General features: G+C 39.0%; 3 protein-coding genes across 3 annotated transcripts in view; all 3 read right to left on the bottom strand.

Annotated features, from left to right (window-relative positions):
• The window catches only part of LOC311061235 (glucocorticoid-induced transcript 1 protein-like), a gene marked incomplete at its 5' end in the record, with an annotated part of 35,508 nt that extends 35,151 nt beyond the window's left edge, over positions 1-357 (bottom strand). Inside the window, one exon of the mRNA XM_084079789.1 lies at positions 348-357. Coding sequence (XP_083935915.1) covers positions 348-357 — 10 coding nt within the window. The remainder of the gene's footprint in view (positions 1-347) is intronic.
• The window catches only part of LOC311062402 (uncharacterized protein), a 700,443-nt gene that overhangs the window by 76,472 nt on the left and 598,928 nt on the right, over positions 1-25,043 (bottom strand). The gene's annotated exons all lie outside the window — the stretch shown is intronic.
• On the bottom strand, positions 313-24,800 carry LOC311061234 (protein NLRC3-like; the record flags this gene model as incomplete). The annotated part of the gene is made up of 7 exons (XM_084079788.1): positions 313-2,468; positions 14,190-14,251; positions 17,783-17,917; positions 19,354-19,527; positions 21,100-21,273; positions 22,620-24,411; positions 24,608-24,800. The coding sequence occupies 7 exons, from the start codon at positions 24,798-24,800 to the stop codon at positions 1,933-1,935; spliced, it is 3,066 nt and encodes a 1,021-aa protein (XP_083935914.1). The 3' UTR covers positions 313-1,932.

Raw genomic sequence — 25,043 nt, 5'->3', positions numbered from 1 at the left:
CAGAGTCATGATGACTGTGAGGAATGTCGAAAGAGCGAAACGTCAGTCTACTTACCTGTTACCTGCACCGTATTAAATAAAAGGCCTAAACTGTCCGTGTTGCTCCAGCGTTCTTCTCTTCTGCTATTATTATCCTACACTTGTGACGCACCGGACTGGCCCTTTAAGGCTGAGGCGCAACGGTAGAATGCCTTTGTTTGGAAAAATAATAACCTTTGTTCCAACGGATCCAATGTAGTTATTATACATTGTATAGCTGTGGCCATGTTGTCATGACAACACTATGAATATCAATACACAGGAACAACGACAGACTGTCAAGAATACATTTATTAAACTATTCATACTTCTACACATGATCATACAATAACATGTGAAGAATGAGAATAATATCACATTCATATTCAATGAAAACACAATAATGGAATGAGTGAGGAAACAATGATGTAATAATGAATCAATGAATAAACAATGATTGATTTGAGTTCATTAACACATTTAGTAGATGTTTGAATCCAGAGTGATTGTCCATGCAAGTCCATGCACTCTGGAAATAACCGATCTACAAGCTCACAACGCGTCACAGGCTCGTTGTGAGCTTGTAGATCGGCTATTTTTCGCACCAGCCAAGTATAAATCAGGCATTACGACGCCATCATAGCGACTAAAAGTCGACTAAAACTAGACTAAAACAAAAACATTTCAGAATGACTAAAATATGACTATAATTTGCTGTCAAAATGAAAACTTCTCACAATGTGTCGCTTTGTGATGTAGATCTTAGCTAGTAGATAGCTTGTAGATCTGCTATTTTCACCCAAGAGATTTGGTGTAGAGGGGGAAGAAGCAGGGGACCAATTACAGAACCCTGGGGGACCCCAGGCAATAAAGTATATGGGGTTCAAGTGGTTAAAGTATAAAGGTTTATATATACAAGAAACAATAGTATTACTGTCATAATTACATGATCAAATATACAGTTTTCCTCTGTATGTTGTGTAAAAATATCAAAAATAAAATATCACATAAAATATGAGTTTGTATCATAAGAGACACAATATGACACTGATATTTACATCATCATCATCATCAGTGTTGATGGACAGTATTTATGATACATATTTATAAATGTATGGAGTGGAGGTTTGTTCACTTCTATCTAATCTAATCTAAGATCTAAAGCTCCCTGTGGTGATGACTCATTTTATACCATAGAGTTTGACATTAATATGGATTTGACCAGGGACCCCCATTTGAACATATTTGTGTAAAAAAAAAAAAAAAAAAACATTTTTTTAATAGCAAATCTACAAGCTCGCAACGCGTCACGTTGTGAGCTTGTAGATCTGTTACTTTCAAATATAGTATAGCCTATACAGAGGTTAACGTGTTTAAACTGATTTAGAGATGACTGGTTCTCAAAGTAGGGTCCAGGGGCCCCCGGGGTCCTTGAGGGGGTTCCAGGGGGTCCTAAGCTAAATTATTAAATATACATTCATAGCATCAAACTCAGTATAACCACTTCATCCATGTATTACTTTGGTATTGGAAAAAAGCAGATCTACAAGCTCACAATGTGTCATAATGAGATGCGTTGTGAGCTTGTAAATCTAATATTTTAGTTAAGCTGTTTTAGTTTTTGATATAATTTGTAACATTTTTAACACAAATCTTGTCTTATGGGGGTCAGGGGTCAAAAGTCAAAATCTACAGGATCTTTAATGTGTGACTGTCACTGTGCTGCTTATTACATCATCATGATGATGTCACCGTAATGTCATGACGAGTCAATCATGCCCAAATATGGAGTCCATGACGTCAGACTCAGCTAGTCTCAAAGTGTCCTGGCAACAGTGGTAACCATGACAACCTGCACTCACTCAAACATGTTGAGTAACCATGGTGACCTGATGTCATCCTCACATAGAGACTCTATCTCTGCTCACACAGACACACTGAACCATAAACATAGAACCCAGCATAGAGAGGTTCAGAGAATGTGTTCTGGAAGGTGTACAGGTGTGCCAGTGAGTCAGAGGACCCTTTATAAAAGGACAGAGTCCCAGCAGGCCAGTCCAGATACACTGCTACTCTGTTGGAGTCAGAGGGACTGACAGGGAGGACAGTGTCCTTACTATTGTGTCTGACAGTGTAACTGTTACCACGACTACCATCTCTACAGTCCAGACTCCAGGACTTGTCATTGTATCCAAGCAGACAGTCACCACCTTCTCCTTTCCTGCTGATCCCTCTGTAAGTCACTGCTATAGAAACCCCTCCACTCCACTCTACCTCCCAGTAACAGTGTCCAGTCAGACCCTCTGTACACAGAACCTGATCCCAGTAATCAAACCTGTCAGGATGTTCAGGATATGATTGATCCTGTCCCCGTGTCACCTTTCTGTTGTTCTCAGACAGAGAGAGTTTTCTGTATGCTGTGTTTGTGTCCAGTGTGAGAGGATGGAAATCTGATGAGAAAAACAACACAGTAAACATTAAATACATCATTTGCTGACTGACTGACTGTCACACACACACACACACACACACACACACACACACACACACACACACACACACACACACACACACACACACACACACACACACACACACACACACACACACACACACACACACACACACACACACACACACACAATGTATCGTCGGCGTCGCTGTCGGCTGGAAACCTTGTATGTCCAAAACATTTCATTTATTTTCTTAATATCACTTTAAAAACATTAAAATAGTGTAAAAAGCAGATCTACAAGCTCACAACGTGTCAGAGATACAAGGTTTCTGCCCGACGACAACACAGTAAAATGTGAGTCAGAATGTCTTAAAGCCTCCAGGTGAGAAGTGACTTTCTGTGAGAAAATGTTTACATTAAGTTTATGTGAAATGACATCAATGTGGAAAAGTACTCACATGTTTTACTTAAGTAAAAGTATCAATACTGCAATGTATAAATACTCTGTTACAAGTAAAAGTCCGGAATTCAAAATGTACTTGTGTAAAAGTACAAAAGTATCGCCATTAAAATGTACTTAAAGTACCAAAAGTAGAAAGTACTCATTATACAGAATGTCCCATTTCACAAGTTTTCAAATGTATAAATTGTATAAAAATCATTTGAAAATAGCAGATCTACAAGCTCACAATGCGTTGCATGGAGACGCATTGTGAGCTTATAGATCGACTATTTTCAAATGGCCGAAATGTATATACAGTGGTCACCAGTCCAATCATGCGCGATCTTCAAACGGCCGCCTATTGGCCGCCATAGGACTCCATCAGCGCCTTTAGGTACCTTTTAAAGTTGACGCCCACAGATTCTTAGCGCCTCCCATTGAAATGATCAGAACGTGTAGTGTGGCCGTTAAGCCAAGAGGTGGCGCTTGGTACTGAAATGTACTTAAAAAAATTAAGAGTAAAAGTACTCGTTATGCAGAAAGTCCCTTTTCACATGTCAAAATCGTCATGTCATAATAGGCTACATTATAGAAGGTATATGTCTATTTATGAATAGATTAATTTAAGTAAATACATTGATTCATTAATGTAAAAATAATCTGGGCTAATAATAATAATAATTATTATTATTATTATAATAATAATAATAACTAGGCTACAAAGTATTGGCATCAAACTGTGCTTAGTTCGTTTTCAAATAATTGTAGTTGAGTAAAATAACTTGTGGTTAATGTATGTTTTGTAATAATAATCAAAATGTGCAAAGTAACTTGTAACTAAAGTTTTCAAACACTGACTGCGCATCGCATGCGTCTGTATATAGAGTATTAGTACCTCCTACTCTTCAACACAGATCAAATAGCCAAGTGGTTAAAGCTAAAGTTCGGCGATTGGACGGCCCGTGTTCGAATCCCACGCTATGAACTTGAACTACTTTTTTTTAAAAGCTAGAAACTTGAACCGTGAAGGCCTACGTACTATATGTTCCTCTACAAATTAGACAGCCTAGTGGTTAAAGCTGAAGTCCAGCAAATTAACTGAATAAAAAAATGTCCTGTCCTTAATCAATAAAATGCTGGAAGTGGAAATGGTGAATATGATACAGTTGCGCAGCGGAGCGCACTCGTCTATTAGTTTGTATATTGGCCAGCGCGTTATAGATATATGTATGTATAATGGATAGGGATGGAGCTCGAAAACCGGGTCCATTAAAGGCTGTAAGCCTCCATTTGGTTCCATTTGTACACTTTGGGTGGTTACGTCGTTGTGTTTACATGTGCGGTGGTGAAAGAATGGCGTCAACTAGTGAAACGCTCAAAAGTCTCACTCGTCGTCCTCTTCTACCCAAGGTAGCAAGTCTCCGTTGACAATTTTAATTATCCAATTGATAATAATCCGTTTGGGATCTCCCTGTGAATGAATAACTAGTGTTGCTTGAGAGCGTGTCGTCTTCTCAGTCTATCGTTGCCGAAAATGGCAGATCTACAAGCTCACAACGTGGTGCGAACAGACGCAGTGTGAGCTTGGAGATCGGCTATGTTTGGTGCGTGACACCGTTGTACGATGAAGTATAAATTGCACTTTTAAAGTGACGGTACACCAGTGGTGGAAAAAGTACTCAAATGCTTTACTTACGTAAAAGTACCAATACTGCTATATAAAAATACTCTGTTACAAGTAAAAATCCAAAATTAAAAATGTACTTGAGTAAAAGTACAAAAGTATTGGCATCAAAATGTACTTAAAGTAAAAGTACTAAATATTTGAAAATAGCCAATCTACAAGCTCACAACGCGTCGCGATGAGACGCGTTGTGAGCTTGTAGATCGGCTATTTTCAAATAGCCTATGTATAAAATAGGGCTAAAGTGGTTAATGTATGTTTCATTATATCATAGTTTATATCTGAAAAGTAACTAGTAACTAAAGTTTTCAAATAATTGTAGTGGAGTAAAAGTACAATATTTGCCTCTGAGATGTAGTGGAGTAGAGAGAGAGAGAGAGAGAGAGAGAGAGACACAGAGAGACAGACAGACAGAGACATGTTGTCCCACGCATCACTAGGGGGGGTCCTTGGGCGTGTTCCAGGGGTCCCCAGCAGCTAAACCACTTTAGCCTACATCTATTTGAAAATATCCAATCTACAAGCTCACACGTTATTGTGAGCTTGTAGATTGCTATTATCTCTCTCTCTCTCTCTCTCTTGCTCTCAAAAGTATTGGTATCAAAACGTACTTAAATTAAAAAGTATAAGTACTCGTTATGCAGAATGTCCCGTTTCACATGAAAATAGCAGATCTACAAGCTTGTGAGCTTAGTTCTGCTATTTTTAAATAGCCAACGTTTATATAAGGCTGAAGTGGTTAATGTATGTTTTGTAATAATAATCAAAATCTACAAAGTAACAAGCAACTAATGTTGTCAAACAGTGGGCATCGCATCTGTGACACACAAGCCACCACAAGCAGGCGGACCTATATTCACACCTCAGACCGCCTGGATCATTGTTATATTGGGATGACTACCCCCATCCCCCTCTAACCGCTGACTGTAGCCTACATGTGAAGGTCTAAAAGTCACCAAAGTTGTTCTGTGACAACAATAATCACTGAATGAAATGACACAATAACGCAACCAGTGTTGCCATGTATCCTTATTATAAGCGACCTGTTTTCCTATAAAGTTGCTTGTAAATATATATTGGTAATTGCGGGCTGCTTTTTATTTGTTGAGAGAACACTGTAGGTTTATTAAGTATATAGTGCTCAAGTGGCCTTACTGGCCACGTCTTTTGAGCGTGTTGATTGCTTGGGCTTGTTTTCATAGACCTGATTGCTTATTTCTCTCGCAAAATCTGACAACCCTGGTCGCAACACGTTACTATATTTGTAGCCCAGACTGATAGGGTGTCGTTGATAAAATGTTCTTAAAAGGGAGATTTTTTAGGTTGACATCAAGAAGGGCCGGTCAGCTCCCTTCACGGCACACTGAAAACAACAAAGGAAAGCTATTCCTTTCTCGCTTCAGTTGAAAAGTGCTGTGTGAGGGGGAAGGGGTGCGGGGAGGAATGCAGCCGCTCTCTCTACTCCAGTGGTTCTCAAACTTTTTCATGTCAAGGACCCCCAAATTGACACTTATTAGCCCGCGGACCCCCATTTAAAAAGATCTACCAGGGACCCCCATAAGAGAAGATGTTTTACAGCTCTGGCAGTGATTCTCAACCATTTTAATTTCAAGGACCCCCCAGTTTGACATGCATTAGGGCTACAGACCCCCATATAATGGCATTTCTATCACTTGGACCGCAATTAATATTGTAAAATCTATGTCAATTTAACTCTGAGAGTGTACAAATGGAACCAAATGGACCCTGACGGGTCCATTTGGTTCCATTTGTACACTCTCAGAGTTACAGACCCATAAGGGTCCATTTGGTGCCTAATCTATCATTTAGCGGGGGACCCCTGGGGGTCCCCGGACCCCACTTTGAGAACCAATGCCTTAGACGAGAGACGCAACGGATTAGATATACTTCTCCATTCCATACAACGGTGTTTTACCGGAGTTGTGATGCTGAGAGAGAGAGAGAGAGAGAGAGAGAGAGAGAGAGAGAGAGAGAGAGAGAGAGAGAGAGAGAGAGAGAGAGAGAGAGAGAGAGAGAGAGAGAGAGAGCCTCCGCTTCCAGTAGACTACTGGTCCATTCCAGTGGTATGCAGTATGTTGTCCAGTGTAGTTATATTATTTTATTTAGTCACCCATGTACCTGTATAAACATGTGCTGTTGCATGCACATGAAAATGTAGGCCTACTTCAAATCTCAAAATCGGCCGGGCTGGATTTGCATCTGAACAAATACATTGATAGAACACCCCCCTCCCCCCTCAAAGAAAGCCCTTCCCTTTCCCCAATAATGTTTGCAGATGGGCAATTTTCAGCATAGGCTACTGTAGTATTGCCTATATATAAGACTGGGGATTTTACAGTGTAGCCCAGACTGATTGGGTGTCGTTGATAAAATAGACAAAATAGCAGATCTACAAGCTTGTAGAGCAGCTATTTTTGGAGTTATAGGTGTGTAGAGGGGAAAAAGAGCAGCAAAGGTTTATCTGAAACACAATTTTATACAATGTAGAGGGGGTCCCTGCTTCATCTCTCTCTCAAATAGGGGGTCCTTGGCCTGAAAACGTTGAAGACCCCTGCTCTACAGGGAATTACTTGATATCTGGCTGCACGGACAGACACAAGAATCACAGCTGCCATTAATTAGTGCTGTTCAGTGTTGATTGCATAGTGGTCAAATTGGGGTGAACGAGCCATCGTTAACTTGCTTTGAAGTTAGGCTGTAGTTAAGAGCAGCACTCTCACTTTCTCTCCCTCTCTCTTTCTCTCTCTCTACGTGTCTGTGTGTGTGAGAGGAGGGGGAGGAGGGGGGAGTTTAGCAGAAGCTCGCACTGCCCTGAGACAGAGAGAGAATACTTCTCCATACGGCGGTGTTTTACCGAGATTTTTCATGTTTTCTGCACTCTGTCTTGTAATCCGCGGACGGCTTTGAAATCCACGGATGGTCTTCAAATCCGCGATAATTTCCGCGATCACGGAATCGCGGATTCCTGGGGGGACTATTACAAAGTTACAAAAAATGTGCATGGCAAAATATAACCCGAAAACCTACCACTTCCATACAGAATGGGAGGAAGACTTTTTTCCCCCCATTCCAAGTGCGTTTGTCTTATATGCAACGCCAGCGCTGCTATTCCAAAGCCCTGCAAAAAAACACAAAGTAGGGGCCTACAAACGTATTTAACTAATACATATTATAGTAATATTGACTATAATAATACTCATAATAAAACATATTTATTTATCAAATGGCCGAAATGTATATAGGACTGAAGTGTGTTTTGTGATAATAACCAACATCTACAAAGTTGGCTACTAACTAAAGTTTTCCAATAATTATAGTGGAGTAAAACATACAATACCCCCCCCCCCCATACTGTATCATATCCACCATTTAACTTCTACTTCCAGCATTTTACATTTTATTTATTAAGGACAGGACATTTTTAATTCAGTTCAAACAAGAAAGAACAGCTTGTAGATCTGCTACTTTTGTAGAGAAATACTTTACCCTGTACCTTCACAGTTCAAGTTTCTAGCTTTCAAAAAAGAGCGGTTTGACAAGTTCATCACATGGGATTCGAACCCGGGCCGTCCAATCATGTAACATTATCTATAACCACTAGGCTATCTGATCTGTATCAGAGAGCATATTGTACTTATACTATATATACATACGCATGCGATGCACAGTGAGCGTTTGAAAACTTTAGTTACAATTTACTCAGGCTATCTGATCTGTATTGAAGAACAGCACGTACTAGTAGTATATATACAAACGCATGCGATGCTTGAAAGTGTTTGAAAACTTTTACTTTTTAATTTAAGTAGCCTACGTTTTGATACCAATACTTTTGAGAGAAAGAGAGAGAGAGAGAGATAATAGCAATCTACAAGCTCACAACGTGTGAACTTGTAGATTGGATATTTTCAAATAGTAATAATACGAACTAAGCACATAGTTTGATGCCAATCCTTTGTATTGGCTTTGTAGCCTAGTTTTACTCAGTAATATTTTTAACACAGGCCTTTTACTTGTAACAGAGTATTTTTATATTGTGGTAAAAAACGGGACATTCTGCAATATATTAATATTACATATTACTTTTTAGTTACTTAAAATAATTGAACAATTAAATAATCTAGATTTTTTATTATTATTATTATTATTATTATTATTACCCTTATTATTATTATTATCCCACAGATTACTTTTGTGACACAGAGATGGCAGATGAGCAGGCAAGTCTAGACATTTGCTTTCCTCTTTAAACATTTTAGCTCTCTTCTGCCACCCACTGTCCACCTACTGTATTACAGCAATGAAAAATTGAAAACACGCCCCCAAGGATAGCCACACCCCCAACCTTTCACAACCTCAGGATATGTTGGGTAATGATAGGTACCTTTCAGAAACTGCGAGGCAAATATGAACAGGTCACCACTGTAGGGCTGTTAATGTAGTTAATGTATGTTTTGTAAGAATAATCAAAATCCTCCAAGTAACTAGTAACTACAATTTTCAAATAATTGTAGTGGAGTAAAAGTACAATATGCCTTTGAAATGTAGTGGAGTAGAAATAAAAGTACTGAAAATAGGAAATACTCCAGTAAAGTAAAAAATACCTCAAAATGTTATTTAAGAACAGTAGGCTTGAGTAAAATAATGTACTTAGTTACTTTACACCTCTGAAAATACAAACATCTGTTACATCAAAGGTTCCTAAACTTTAATGGCTGCGACCCCCCAAAATAATCATATTTGAACTGGGGAACCCTCAAAAATAATCATATTTGAACTGAGGACCCCCCAAAATAAACATATTTGAACTGGGGACGCCTCAAAAATAATCATGTTTGAACTGGGGACCCCTCAAAAATAATCATGTTTGAACTGGGGACCCCTCAAAAATAATCATATTTGAACGCGGGACCCCCCAAAATAATCATATTTGAACTGGGGACCATACATGGTGATTTTTTTACTGGCAGGACGGTACTTTAATGACGTCACATGCACACGCGCACAGTACGCGCATTTGACCTTAAATTAGGAAACATGTTTGTATAGGAAATGTTTTTTAGCTTAGTTTTTGTCTTTTTAAACTAATACAAATTCAAGGAATGCCATGAATTATAGAGCTGAAACTAAAAGTTTGCTTTGAACGAGTATCTTTCTCTTCTTCGACGGTGGCATAGAGTTAAAAATAAGTGGCTGAGGCATTGTTGCGTGCAGACAGGATACTGAAAAAAATTACTGGCCACACGCCGCCCTACTCCGTGTGGCCTCCATGACACCACTGCTAGGGACCCCTCAAAATAATCATATTTGAACTGGGGACCCCTCAAAATAATCATATTTGAACTGGGGAGGGTGGGGTAGTTGTAGGAGTTGAGGCATTACATTTAGTTTGACTCGGTTCCACATATAAATATTGTGAAAATAGCCGATCTACAAGGCGGTGTGAGCTGGTAGATATATTTTATAGTATATTTATAGCCGATCTACCACTTATAGATCGGCTATTTTGTAGATCGGCTATTTTCAATATTTGCCTCTTTTTTGCGTAATATTTGCCAATTTTGCCAATTTTGTATTAAAAAGGTCTTAAAGGTCGTTAAATTGTAACATTATAAATGTACAGATACCCTGTATACACTTATACTGTATGTTGGTTTGTTTACTGTTGAGTGAGAAAACAATGTTACACATTAAGATAATCATCTGGGGACCCCCCACAATAATTTGGGGACCCCCCTGGGTCCCAGTTTGTAAACCACTGTGTTACATAGAAAACATTCAGCATCTATAAGTTAGCAGCACTTCAAACCATGGTGTGAAGCGTTGATAACTTGTAGATCGGCTATTTTAGTGATTTTTGAAGTATGGAGGAAATACAAGCTGATTTACAGGCTCACAACGTGTCACGATGCAAGGCGTTGTGAGCTTGTAGATCTCCTATTTATTATGTACATTCTATTTTTTAAATGTTTTTCTGTACTGCAGTATTTACATCTACAAGCCGATCTACAAGCTCACAGACTGTCATGATGCAAGGCATTGTGAGCTTGTAGATCGGATTTGTATTTTATTTTACCACAACCCAATCTGCAAGCTCACAACCTGTCACAATGCAACTCGTTGTAAATTGAAAGATCGGATAGTTTTGTATTAGAAAAATAGACGATCTACAAGCTCACAACGATTGCATATCGGCAATTTAATCAATTAATTAATTAAAAAGTACACAATATGAGGTGTTGTGAGCTTGTAGATTCGTTATTTTGTAACTATAAATCATCTTCAAGCTCACAACGTGTTATAATGTGACACGTTGAGTGCTTGTGGTATTTTTCAAATATAGCCGAAATACAAATTCAGAACCCGTCACAATGTTACCCATTTTGAGCTTGTAGATCGTTATTTTTATTTATATCAATTATTGATAATCTACAATCTCACAACCTGTCACAATGTGACGAGTTGTGAGCTTGTAGATCCACTGTTTAAAAAAGTAAAAGTCCATATAAAAGTTCATCACACGTTAAACATATTGTGAGTTCATGTTTCAAATACCTGTCACAATGTAACTCATGAGTTTGTAGATCTTCTACTTTTGAGTTTTAAACAAAGCCAAACTATACAAGCTCACAACGTGTCACAATGTGATCCTTGTGAGCTTGTAGATCGGCTATCTTTGTTATGTTTGATATATTGAGGTCTGAGGAAGATCCAGCAGGCTTTAAACATCACATTCATGATGGTAATAAACCATTTAACTTATGGATCATAATTATTCCAGTGCAGAGTTCTGCTCTGCATCTGGCTTTTTAAATGACTTTGGATGAGCGTGATCTTCTACTGGTTGATGTTTGAAATAACTCACTACCTGTCACATTGAAACATGGTGTGAGCTTGTAGATCGGCTGTTTTTGAAATATAGCCAAAACTCATAGCGCATCATAATGCGAGGCTTTGCAAGCTTGTAGATGTATTTACCACGCGTCATGATCAGGGTTTCCGTTAGCCGGTATTTACCTATTAAATGTAATATTTAATTGGCCGTTAATTATAAAGATCACAGGCCACCGTGGCCGATTGGGAAAATGCTGTTATTAGACTATTTTATGTCTGTCTGTCTGCAATGGATAAAGTGGTGAAAGTTGGTGACACACATACATTGCAGGCAAGTAATGAACCTTCCTTGTACCATCATTCATGATGACATAATTAACATTAACAAAACAAAAGCTGTAGGTTTTGCATATTAAGGTTGAATGAGATGTAGGGCCCAAAACATATATTAATGTGTTTATACTGTGTGACGTATTCACGCAAGCTGTTCATAACGCCCACTTTATTGAGTTATCTTTTGGAAAGCGACACCTCTGCATGATAGAGTAGATAGATATTACTAGCCCACTTCATTCTTTGGCCGGTAAAATATAATCCTGTCGGTCAAGCTGGCCGGCCCAAAACGTGCCTTGCGGAAACCCTGGTCATGATGCAATGTATTGTGAGTTCGTAGATTGGCTCTTTTTTATGTTTGAAATACAGCTGATCTACAAGCTTACAACCTGTCTCAATGTGACTCGTTGTGAATCTACAAGTAGACAATGTGTCACAATTCGTGGTGTTGTGAGGAGTTGTGAGGCATTGGGTCTCATTCACTAAGCTCAAGTCCTCACATATTTTGTACTTGCATATACGTGACTTCTCACGTTCAGTATTCATTCATCTTTTTTTTTACCGTGAATTTGGGCGGACACTCAAACTCACGTCTGCTCAGGAACAGACTTATATGTCTCAAACCTTTCATATATGTTATTATAGTGCCTAATTCTTCATGAAAAATCAATGACAATAGTGCCAAACATCAAATAATGTTTTTATATGCCCAAGATTTGTCAATACATAAAAAAATATGTCAAAGATCTATTGCTTGGTAGACATGATGCAAATTCAACGAGTATTTATTTTCAGTTGACACATTTAGAGCTGAATTATTAGGTCCCTTTGCATGTTTTCCGTTCCTGCAAATGTGGCCACAGTTTCACATATTGGACTTTCATGCCAACAACTATGTCACGCTATTAATTTATAATATTGACCACATCACATCACACTTATGTCTTATCATCTGATGAGGATGCAGTATGGATGAAATCTGTGTCCATAATATCCATTCACCATTCTGACGTAGGACAGGATATGTTGTTAATCCTAAGGACAGGTTTATCCTCAGTAATCAATAAAGTGTGATCTGATCCATAATCTATCAGATCTTTGCGTTCCTGGATTCCAACGTCAAAATGTTACCTCAGTAAAACGTGAGCATTATTTAATAGAAAAGGCTTCTATAATATCCTTTCCACTTTTTATTAACCTATTATTTGGTGGTGGGGTTAAACTTTATAACTTCTTATTCTCATTATGAGAGCATTACTTTATTAATGTTCAGCTGATCCATCGTGCGATCGAGGGACTCACTTCCAGACAGAACAGATGTACAAGTTGTCAATGTGATGTGACTTGATGCGTTGTGATTTGGCAGATCTGTTTTTTTTTCTTCACGTGGGTTATTTCTGGTTGCCTTTTATGGTGTTAAATGGGGCGTGGAACAATACAAAGGATCTACACGGGAGCACACTAGTGACTTTAGAACAAAAATGAGATACACCTGTGATACTCACAAATCACAGCTCTGAACCCTCTTTCATGAATCACACGTCAGAATTGACTTATCCCAATATATATATGCTATTTATGACCAGGATATACACCTTATTTATGACCAGGATATACACCTTATTTATGACCAGGATATACACCTTATTTATGACCAGGATATACACCTTATTTATGACCAGGATATACACCTTATTTATGACCAGGATATACACCTTATTTATGACCAGGTTAGTGAATGAGATCCATTGTTTCTGTCAACCCACATGACCTTAGTTTTCTGAAAAACGTAAATGTTTTATTCAAAATGACACAGATTCTTTCCCAGTTTTAAAGGTATAACAACGTATAGGCTTTCCAGGCCTTAATGGGTTAAGGACCGGGCCAAGAGCAGAGAAACCTCCTGAATTCCCTAGAAGCTCTACTGAAGAGTTTTCAGGACAGTATCTGGGCCAACCGACTATAAAACAGCAGTGGTGGAAAAAATACTCACATTTTTTACTAAGTAAAAGTATCAATACTGCAGTGTAGAAATACTCTGTTGCAAGTAAAAGTCTGGTAATAAAAATGGACTTGAGTAAGGTAAAAGTACAAAAGTGTTAGCATCAAAATACACTTAAATTAACAAAAGTAAAAGTACTCATTATTATTTTCAAATGGCCGAAATATATATAGGGCTGAAGTGGTTCATGCATGCGTTGTAATAATAATCTCAATCTGCAAAGTAAAAGTACAATATTTGCCTCTGAGATATAATGGAGTAGAAGTAAAAGTATTGAAATTGGGAACTACTTCGGTAAAGTCAAAAATCCTTAAAAGTGTACTTAAGGAGTCACTTTAGACCACTGTAAAACAGTGTCAAAAATGTTAATGTGTGATATTGACACAGACAGACAGATACTCACATTTTGTACTGAGTTGAGTAATGACTTGAGGATTAAGCCAATCTTCTCCTCCATGTTTCACTCTGTAGGAAATAGAACAACAATGCATCAATGTCTAACTGTCTAACACAACGTCTCCACTACCTGACACTACAGTGTTTCTCCTATCATTATCTTGGCCCTGCAGCCCATCCAGACATACTCACTGCTGCCCAGTTTGGATCTCATCACCTCCTCAGACTCCACCTTAACCCCTAGCACTCCACTCTCCTTTATCCCTTCTTAATGCAAGTTTACTATGCAGATATATCTTGTTCTTAATGTAAGTTTACTATGCAGATATATCTTGTTCTTAATGCAAGTTTACTATGCAGATATATCTTGTTCTTAATGCAAGTTTACTATGCAGATATATCTTGTTCTTAAAGCAAGTTTACTATGCAGATATATCTTGTTCTTAAAGCAAGTTTACTATGCAGATATATCTTGTTCTTAATGCAAGTTTACTATGCAGATATATCTTGTTCTTAATGCAAGTTTACTATGCAGATATATATACACACACACACCCCCATACAGGGTTGGGAGGGTTACTTTTAAAAAGGAATCCCCTGCCGTTACAAGTTACTTGCTAAAAAATGTAGTCAGTAACGTAATCCCGATTACTCCATTTAAAAAGTAACTACTAGTTACTTTCTGTTACTTTTGGATTACTTTTAAGCAAAACTCTATTTAATTAGATAAAACATGTTTACCATTGAAAGCAGGCCTGGAATGTTATCATTTTAGGGGCAAGGCCACTTGGCCTTTGGTGTTGTCAATTATCTGAGGGCACAAAGGCCAAATGCCAGGGCAAGAAGGCCATCAAATAAAACGATGATTCCACGGAAATAATGAATTTAACTTGAAGGTTAAGGATGATTTAATTTGAATATAGTACAAAAAAAAGTGTAACTATCTGTGAAATATAACTCATTTATTTCATAAAATGATGTAGGCCTGTTGGGAAATTACCAATATTTGTACAAAGTCATAGCCTATTGGTCTCAATATTTGTCACATTCAGCCCTGGACTTCACTGACTGTAGAGGTCACATTAATCACATTAGAATCACAGATTAGAGATTTTATGTATTTTCCCCACACGTATTTTCATTCAAATGAAATGTGATTGAACTTGCACTATTAATGACTTTAGTTGATTTTTCACAATTTAAAATATAGTAGTATTTCTTAATTATTAATAATTATAGCTTGTATATTGGCTTTTATTTTTATTTTTATTGTTTTAAAATATATGTATGTTTTTAAAGGAACAGTTTTTCCAACCAACAGTGACAATATTTAGCCTATATGGTTCTGTATCAGTGTATGAGTCAGTTTGAGCAGATTTCATTCTAATTGGCTACTATGACTGCCTATGAATTTCATGGGCCTGGGTAGGTCACCCTGGCCTGGCGGCGTTATTATGAATCCCACGCCGCGTCCTGGCAAACCCGCTGTGATTGGTCAGTAGTCGCTGTGATTGACAGTTCTCGTTTTTGGTACTATGCCTATACCTAACCTTAACCCTAACCCTAACCTCAGTAAAACTATGCCTAAACCTAACCCTAACCCTAACCTCAGTAAGACTATGCCTAAACCTAACCCTAACCCTAACCCTAACCTAAAACTATGCCTGCCAGGGAGCCAATCAGACAGGTAAGGCGGGTCTAAATCCTGGAGCGTTGGTGGGATCCATAATCAGGCGGCCTGGCGGAGATCTACCCTGTTGTGCGCAGCGGCGCAACAGGTGAAGGCAATTAACTTAATAGTTAATTGGCCAATAGTTAATTGGCCAGTTAATTGGCCATAGCCATGTATACTTTTTGTGTAAAAAGCTCATTGAGATTTAGCCGTTTTTAGCCCAAGGAGTGGTTTTGGTGCAAAACAAATGATTGCAATGGATTCAGAATCATAAAAACACCCTAGTTTGACACCTCACATGCTACTTAAAACAGAATTAAATTTTGATTTTTTTTTTAGATTTCTTTTTTAACCAAGGTTATGGTGGGTACCCCAACTTTAAGGAGCTGTCAAAAATTATCCTAGGGATACTGAATTTCAGTCTTTGTGAGATGTGTTACTAGACACCTTTGCAAACGCATTGGTGAAGATTTTTTTTGGTAAGGAATTTATTAAGACTTTTTTAATATCCCCTGACTATAAAGAGGAGCTGCGCACCAAAAACGGCTCAAACGATGTGGGACTGTCACATTCTATCTGCTGAAATAAACTTCCCACTTGGATCATTGTTAACACACGAAGAGAACATGGATATTGTTTGCAAAAGGATTATATTTATTGTCCACCAGAACGGTGAGATCACAGCTTCACTCTACTTTTGTATGATATTGATAGCCTAAACTTTGAATCTATTTGCAGTTATTAATTTGTATTGCTGTTGATCCAACGTTTTCTCTCTCTATCTCGCTCTCTCTCTCCCTCTCGCTCTCTCTCTCTCCCTCTCTCTTTCTCTCACGCCCGCGCGCTCTCTCATGCAGTCTTTCTCTCCCCCCTCTCTCTGTCAAAAGCGTTGCTTGGCTTCCGCGCATTTTAAGCTGGAATATAGGCTTGAAATCAAACCTACCACTGGTTATGTGCAGCGTTGCACTTGATATTGAATCTCAACCAGAGAACTGGCATCTACCATTAAACGTATTGACAGAGGTGCGCGCTGTGCACCCTGGCCATCTTCAGGAATCCATTGCAGTCTGTGTGGAGTGTGCGATCTTGCGGGTGGTTGTTTGGTGTTATAATAATTTATAACTTGTTTGTAAAAATTGATGAGGGGAAGGGGAGAATGTAATCCTCCTGTAACCCCCGTTACAACACCCCCGTTACTGTAATCCAGATTACACATTTTAAAATGTTCTCTAAGACGTTACCGTTACGTTTTTGTTTTACTCTGATTACGTAACGGCGTTACATGTAATCCGTTACTTCCCAACCCTGTACAGTATATATATATATATATATATATATATATATATATATATATATATATATATATATATATATATATATATATATATATACATACACACACACACACTTCACACTGGAGTCAACACAGCATCTACCAGGAGATTTTAGGCAGGACTTGGCATCTGCCACTCTGTCAACACTACTAGTAACTGGTGTACTGACTATGGTATTACTGTGCTTAACTGACCAGACAACTGACCTGTATTGAGTGCACAAATTATTATTATTTTTTTTTTTAGAAGGATCTGTGTATGTACTATATGTGTATGTACTATATGTGTGTGTGTGTGTGTGTGTGTGTGTGTGTGTGTGTGTGTGTGTGTGTGTGTGTGTGTGTGTGTGTGTGTGTGTGTGTGTGTGTGTGTGTGTGTGTGTGTGTGTGTGTGTGTGTGTGTGTGTGTGTGTGTGTGTATATGTATATGTGTATATATACACACTTACACTTTTATATAACCTTATTTGTTTGTTGGTTAAAGTATTAACTAAATATTCATGAGGGACTAAAGACACATGAGGGAAACACTGCACATTCAAACACTGTACATTCACTCTACTATCCAACATGGACACAGTCCAAGTCTACTCACATGCAGTTCTCCAGTAGGCCTACTGAATCATTCACTATGCTGAACCTCAGGTCCAACTCTCTTAGGGAGGGATGAGAGTTTACAGCTGAGGACAGAACTTCACAGCATCTCTCTGTCAAGCAGCAGTGAGTCAGTCTGAATGAAGAATGAAACACCAGATGAGAAAAAATGAAAAAGAAAGAATAAATAAAACACGTTACAATATACATTATTCCTTGATGGACTGTCAGGGTTTTGGAAAGGTGGAAAGGAAAAAAGAAAGAAAGAAAGAAAGAAAGAAAGAAAGAAAGAAAGAAAGAAAGAAAGAAAGAAAGAAAGAAAGAAAGAAAGAAAGAAAGAAAGAAAGAAAGAAAATACAACAATACAACAATGAAATAAGAAAGAAAACAAAGACAGATTTTTATAAAGATTCTGAAGTTCATTTCACACACACATACAAGGCCGTTACTACCATCAAACACTCAATATATATCATACTATACTAATGACATTAGGGATCCCCATATATGGGCACAAAAGGGACAAGTACGGACAGGTACAGATATCTCCATATATGGGCACAAATTAAATGCACAAAATCAAAATATGCATTTATTGTTGCCAGACCCAGGGTCTGGCCTACATGAGGCTTTGCAACGTTTCCCTTTATACAGCCGGTCTTTTTTTGACTCACATGACGTTTGTAGCGTGATGTCCCTGTTTCTGTACTGCATAGTTTCCCCTTATACAGCCAGTCTTTTTCGTTGAAAAAAGACCGGCTGTATAAAAGGGACAGACACGTCATGCGAAGTCCGGCGTGACGTAGTGCTCTGATCTTATAGAGTACTTTAAACTTGGCAAATGACCTGAGTGTATTCTTATGTCAAAAGTCCCTAAAAGGCCAATTTGAATTACTTCCTGACATAAGCAAGAACTTTTGCATACATATGAATCCTGGATTTCATTCACCTGTGTGAACCCTATAGCTGCATGTTCCTCCAAACACACCTGATTTAAATTATACAGCGCTACGCCATTTTGAATCTCATTCAAGATGACATCCAGACAGTGTATTAGTCATTTTAAACTTAAAGAGTACACTAAAATATGTATCTGAAAACATTTTAGTTTAGAAATAAGAAATGTAGTTACATGAACAGGCTTCACACTGCCCCCCTCCGTGTCTCTGCGTGAGCTACATGCTACAAAACTTCGATCGAACGATCCCATAGCCAGAGGGGATTTACGGCTGAGACTGTGATTAGTTTGACACAAATAGGCTTCCGTTTCAGACTGATCCTTCAAAATAAAATGCACAACTTTTTTAAGGTGATCATCTAGTGAAATACCTATTACTGAAATGGACACTTGCACCCATTAATATCAATATAAATAATCAAAACTAGAAGATGATGAAGATCTGACAAAATACATCCAACAACGATAGTGTAATTTTGTATCTCAGCATGGCAGGACATGGAGGTAGGCTTGGGTTCCCATGTTATCATTCTTATTAATACATTCTCACCACAACATTCATAATATATATTCACATAATACAGTACAACATAAATCGGGTGAATGTATCTTACCTTAGGATTTCCAGTCTACAGTGCACGCTCTTCAATCCAGCTAAGAGCAGATCCAGTAGTCCTGAGTCCAGGTTGTTTTCGCTGAGGTCCAATTCTCTCAAATGTGAAGGATTAGAGCTGAGAGCTGAAGCCACAACTTCAACCTCTGTCTGTCTGAGGTTACAGCCAACAAGTCTGTAAATACAGATTAAATAAGAGACTATCAAAACAAATTATACCTAGTTCACTGTCATGGAAGTTAACTAAGAGATCTTCTACTGTATCTAGTTATACAGACATAACCAGTTTAAGTATGATCAGAGAACAGGGAAGTAAACAACAGATGAAAAGTTAATGTAATATAAGTAATCTGAGTAACCAAGCTCACTGTTTAACACTTATATGACTCGGGTTTCACCATCCCATACACTGCCTGATTTGGAGGTCAAAAAGACCGTTTTTCCAGCTATTCTATTGGTCACTGTGTCCCCTCTGTGCTCCAGACGAGCTGACACCTTCTCCCCCACACAGTGGGGGTTCCATTGTCTTTTAAATAGCTAACATTGCAATTGCACTCTGCTCAGTCAGTGAGCTCACATATGTTGTTGTAGGCAGGCAGAAACATTATAAAATAGGCTAACTTGTAATGCTGACAAAAGCGTCTCCTCTCCACCTCCCTGTCAGCGCAACAAGTGAACACATCGCTATGTTCCACAAATGTGCTCATTCCTGCTCTACTCCTGCGCTAAATATCTGATCTACAAACATAAAACAGTCGCTGCCTGACGAGCCCTATGCTTGTAGATCAGATCTGTTGGCGCAGCATTATAAAACAGCGCGATCTGTAGCGAACACATCGGTATGCTTCACACATGTGTCCAATCCTGCGCAAAATATCTGATCTACAAGCACAAAACAGTTGCTGCGTGACAAGCTGTCTGCTTGTAGATCTGATCTTTTTCCGCCGCTGTGAGAGTGAGAGTTGAAAATGGGTTTCCAAATTTTGAGAGAGAAATAAGCAATCAGGTCTATGAAAATGTTACTGCATGCGTTGTGCCCTGAGAAAACAGTGAGGCATGTTTTAAAACGTGCCTAACATTAGTGTTCGCAGCTTTGGTTTGATTTCAACCAGTATTTAACCTTTTCATTAAATATTTTGAGATCAGTTTGTTTTTGTAATTCAGTTGGTAGGGCATTCAACAAGTGTATCCCTTTTACTGGGTACAATGACTGAATTCGAAAAAGAGTAACTAGTAACTAAAGTTTTCAAATAATTGTAAAAAGTGCAAGATTTGCCTCTGAGGTGTAATACCCGACCTAGCTTGGGACCCGTAAAAACAGTGTTCAGTCACGTTACTATAGTAACCCGACACTGCACGTGTTACAGCCAAATGTATATGCTGTCGTACGACGGCGTCGTGCGGCGAGAATAGTAGATCTACAAGCTCACAATGCGTTGCGTCAGCGACGCATTGTGAGCTTGTAGATCTGTCCGACCAGCGCATTCCCAGTGGGTGCTCGATGTCTCCTGTGGGTGCCCGAGCCCTAGGTGACCGGCCCCTGCTTATTTTGCTTGTTAAAAGCATCATTTTATTAAGACATGACAGCAATATGGGAAAACACGTATATATCTCAATTAAAAATGTATTAAATACAATAGCCAAATATTATTTAGAAAATGATTAGTAGGGGCAGCCCCGTTTAGTAGGTTAACAGAATATCTGTGCAGAGACACACCCCTAATCAAAATAAATCAGGTAATCTTACCTTAGAATTTCCAGTCTACAGTGCAGACTCTTCAGTCCAGCAGAGAGTAGATCCAGTAGTCCTGAATCCAGGTTGTTTTTGCTGAGGTCCAATTCTCTCAAATGAGAAGGATTAGAGCTGAGAGCTGAAGCCACAACTTCAACCTCTGTCTGTCTGAGGTTACAGCCAACAAGTCTGTAAATACAGTTGAATAAGAGACTATCAAAACAAATTACACCTAGTTCACTGTCATGGAAGTTAACCAAGATATATCCTACTGTATCTAGCTATCCAGACATACACGGTTTAAGTATGATCAGAGAACAGGGAAGAAAACAACAGATGGAAATTAATGTAATGTAAGTAATCTGAGTAACCAAGCTTCGATCTCATATAGTATGGTCTCATATAGTATGGTCTGTTTTCATATATTATATACTTTTCTTTAATATAGTTTTGCATTGGTTGTCTACCACAGCAGACACCGCAAATATTCTATTTTGGCTCAGAAAAGCAACCCAAGAAAAGTGTGGAACTAGAAGTCACAGAAAGACTGTACAGAGGAATATAGCAATTTTGATATCAAAGATTTCAACCAGCAGTTGAAGGTGTGAAATAAATAAAGCGAGAATGAGCAAATACATGGCATATTTACTGCCAAACATGTGTAAAAGCTTTACAAACAAGCTAGCAGAGACCAGCATTCAAAAACAATTAAAATATAATAATGGTTTATGGTTGTATGTCCCTTTAACAGAGTAAAGAAGCTCAACTGGTGAACTGTGGCAGTTGCAATAAAATGATTGAATCTGGAGCTTGGACAAACATATGTTGTTTATAAGTTATCCATGGATATTCAGCTGTACTGCAGCATTGGTAATGGCAATTTTATTCAGACGTCAGGTCCAACACTTTGGAACCAAAACATCATATGTTAAAACATATTGCCAGGAAATGTTTCCACATTCCACAGGTGCACCTTCATGCTACCAACGATGCAAAGTATTGTAAGCTTGTAGATCTTTCCTTTTTGACAAGTGACACCTTTGAACTTGGACTACAGAGTGCTTTCACCACGGTGAAGCTGGTTTAATGTTGGGTATTTCGGTTTTCATCATCTGATACACCTGAGTCGCGCACAAAGCAAGGCTTTACACAGCCTTTCATGAATCAGACGTGGCTCTTTATTTACAAGCAAACCTACACTAAAGATTATAGCAGAAATGTGAAGAGCTGTGTGAATGAGGCCCATTGAAAATAATAATTATCTTGTTCCTTTTATTTTAAGTTCCACTACTGAGAGGATGGCAATGTCAGTTGGTTCAAACCACTGGTCTGGTGGGGGTAACCAGCAGGGCTTTTAGACTCTTAGTTTTGTTTTTACCCTGCTTTATTGTGGACTGGCCTTTAGTGACCACTAGTCACTATTTGAGACACACACAGTTTTATTGGAACATTTATGTCAACCTACATTTCTAATTATAGTGTTAACTCTAATGTCAGATTGACTCTAGGAAGTTTCTATTCACTTGACTACTAACCGAGCCTTTCTGCAGTTCCTCACAGCTGGGATCAGTCTCCTTCGCCCCCCCTCTGATGTGTTGTATTTGTCCAGGTCAAACTCTTCCAGAACCTCCTCAGACATCAGCAGCATGACGGCCAGAGCTGAACACTGGCTCCCAGACAGTTTCTTCTTTGATCCGTCCTTTGACTTCAGGTACTGCTGGATCTCCTCATGTACTGAGTGGTCATTCATCTCCATCAAACAGTGGAAGATATTGATACATCTGTCAGGAGAGGCATCATGAGTGGTCATTCTCCTTAGGTTCTTGATGGCTTTCTGGATGCTCTCTGAACTGTTCTCTGTCTGACCCAGTAGGCCTCCTAACAGACTCTGGTTGGACTCCAGAGAGAGGCCATGAAGAAACCGAACAAGTAGGTCCAGGTGGCCATTTTTACTCTTCAGGGCTTTTTTCATAGCGGCTTTCAGGAAGTCAGAGAGGGAGCGGTCACTCTTGTATTTATTATCGTCCAGGAATGTCTTCAGTACCTTCATGTTCTTCTGTGTGAAACAATGGAACAGGTAGACTGCAGCCAGAAACTCCTGGATGCTCAGATGAACAAAGCTGTAGACCGTTTTCTGGAAGAGCACACCCTCTCTTTTGAAGATCTCTGTGCACACTCCTGAGTACAGTGAGGCATCTTTCACATCAAGACCACACTCTTCCAGGTCTTCTTGGTAGAACAGGATTCTACCTTTCTCCAGATGTTCAAATGCCAGCCTGCCCAACTTCAGAAGAACTTCCCTGTCAGACTCCATGAGCTGCTGTTGATTCACCTCATGTGTCTCATCATACTTCTTCTTTTTCCTCTTTGTCTGAACCAACAGGAAGCGGCAGCACATCTCAGTCAGGGTCTTGGGCAGCTGTCCTATCGTGTGTGTCCTCAACATGTCCAGCAGAATGGTAGCAATGATCCAACAGAAGAGTGGGATGTGACACATGATGTGGAGGGTCCTTGATGTCTTCAAGTGTGAGATGACTGTGCTGGTCTGTTTCTCATCACTGAATCTGTTCCTAAAGTACTTCTCCTTCTGGGGGTCTGTGAACCCTCGCACTTCTGTCACCATGTCAACACATGTAGGAGGGATCTGATTGGCTGCTGCAGGTCTGGTGGTTATCCAGAGGAGAGCTGAGGGGAGCAGATTCCCGTTGATTAGATTTGTCAACAGTACGTCCACTGATGATGTCACTGTGACCAGATCAGAAACAATGTCATTGTTTTGGAAGTACAATGGAAACCTGCTTTCATCTAGACCATCAAAGATGAAGGCAACTTTCCAGACAGCGAGCTGCTCTGCTGTGACCTTCTTTAATGTTGGGTGGAAATCATGGATCAGTGTGAGAAGACTGTACTGCTCATCTCTGACCAAATTCAGCTCCCGGAATGAAAAAGGAACCAGGAGATTTATATCTTGATTATCCAAACCCCTTGCCCAGTCCAGAGTGAACTTACGCACAGAGAATGTTTTTCCAATGCCAGCGATGCCCTTGGTCAGAACTCTTCTGATGGGTGTCTCACTGCCAGGGAGGGGTTTAAAGATGTCACAGCAGTTGATTGGTGTGTCATGGAAGGTCTTCATCTTGGAAGCTGTCTCAAGCTGTATCACCTCATGTTGGCTATTAACCCCTTCACTCTCTCCCTCTGTGATGTAGAGCTCTGTGTAGGTGCTGGTGAGGGAGGTTCCAGACTCTTCTGTCATGTGGTCTCTAACATCATCAAGACTGTTCAAACTGATCTTATAATCGTTCAAATCATCCTGCAGACTGACATCTGATATGAGAAGAAGAAAAACAGCCAAAAGTGATAACACAAGATCAGTTTTTTTTGTCCAGAGTTGATAGTTGTTTAGCTTCATTATTTGCACTTAGATATTGATACAGACACTAATTTGAACATTTAGTCTGACTATGATTTCTGCAATTTAGCATTATTTATTTTAATTAGTGCAAATTCTGTCCAGTCTTACTTTGTCCAGGTGTGGTTTGTCTGGGTGTCTTCAGTCCAGGTGTGGTTCTGAACCTCTTTCCACACTGGGGACAGCCATAGTGTCCTGTTGGAGCAGACTGGTCCCAGTATGAGGTGATGCACTGTCTGCAGAACCAGTGTCCACAGCTGGTAGAGACTGGATCCGTCAGAACTTCCTCACACACTGAACACATGGACGCCTGCTCTGTCACCCACCTCTCTCTGTGGAGATGAAGAAAAATGTATATTTATTTGGCTGCAGATCCCCATCTGAAAATATATTCTGCCAGGGACCCCCCATAAGAGAATAATTGTGTTTGATCATTGTTCATTTTTTTGTAAAATTATTCCAAATTTTTCACCAAAATGCTTCAAAAATTAAAGATCTACAAGCTCAAAATAGGCCATAATGTGATATGTTGTGAGCTATTTTGGAA

This window comes from Gymnoscopelus microlampas (genome assembly GCF_963454915.1).
Source record: "Gymnoscopelus microlampas genome assembly, chromosome: 15".
Taxonomy (NCBI): domain Eukaryota; kingdom Metazoa; phylum Chordata; class Actinopteri; order Myctophiformes; family Myctophidae; genus Gymnoscopelus; species Gymnoscopelus microlampas.
This window is presented reverse-complemented; position numbering and strand designations above follow the sequence as displayed.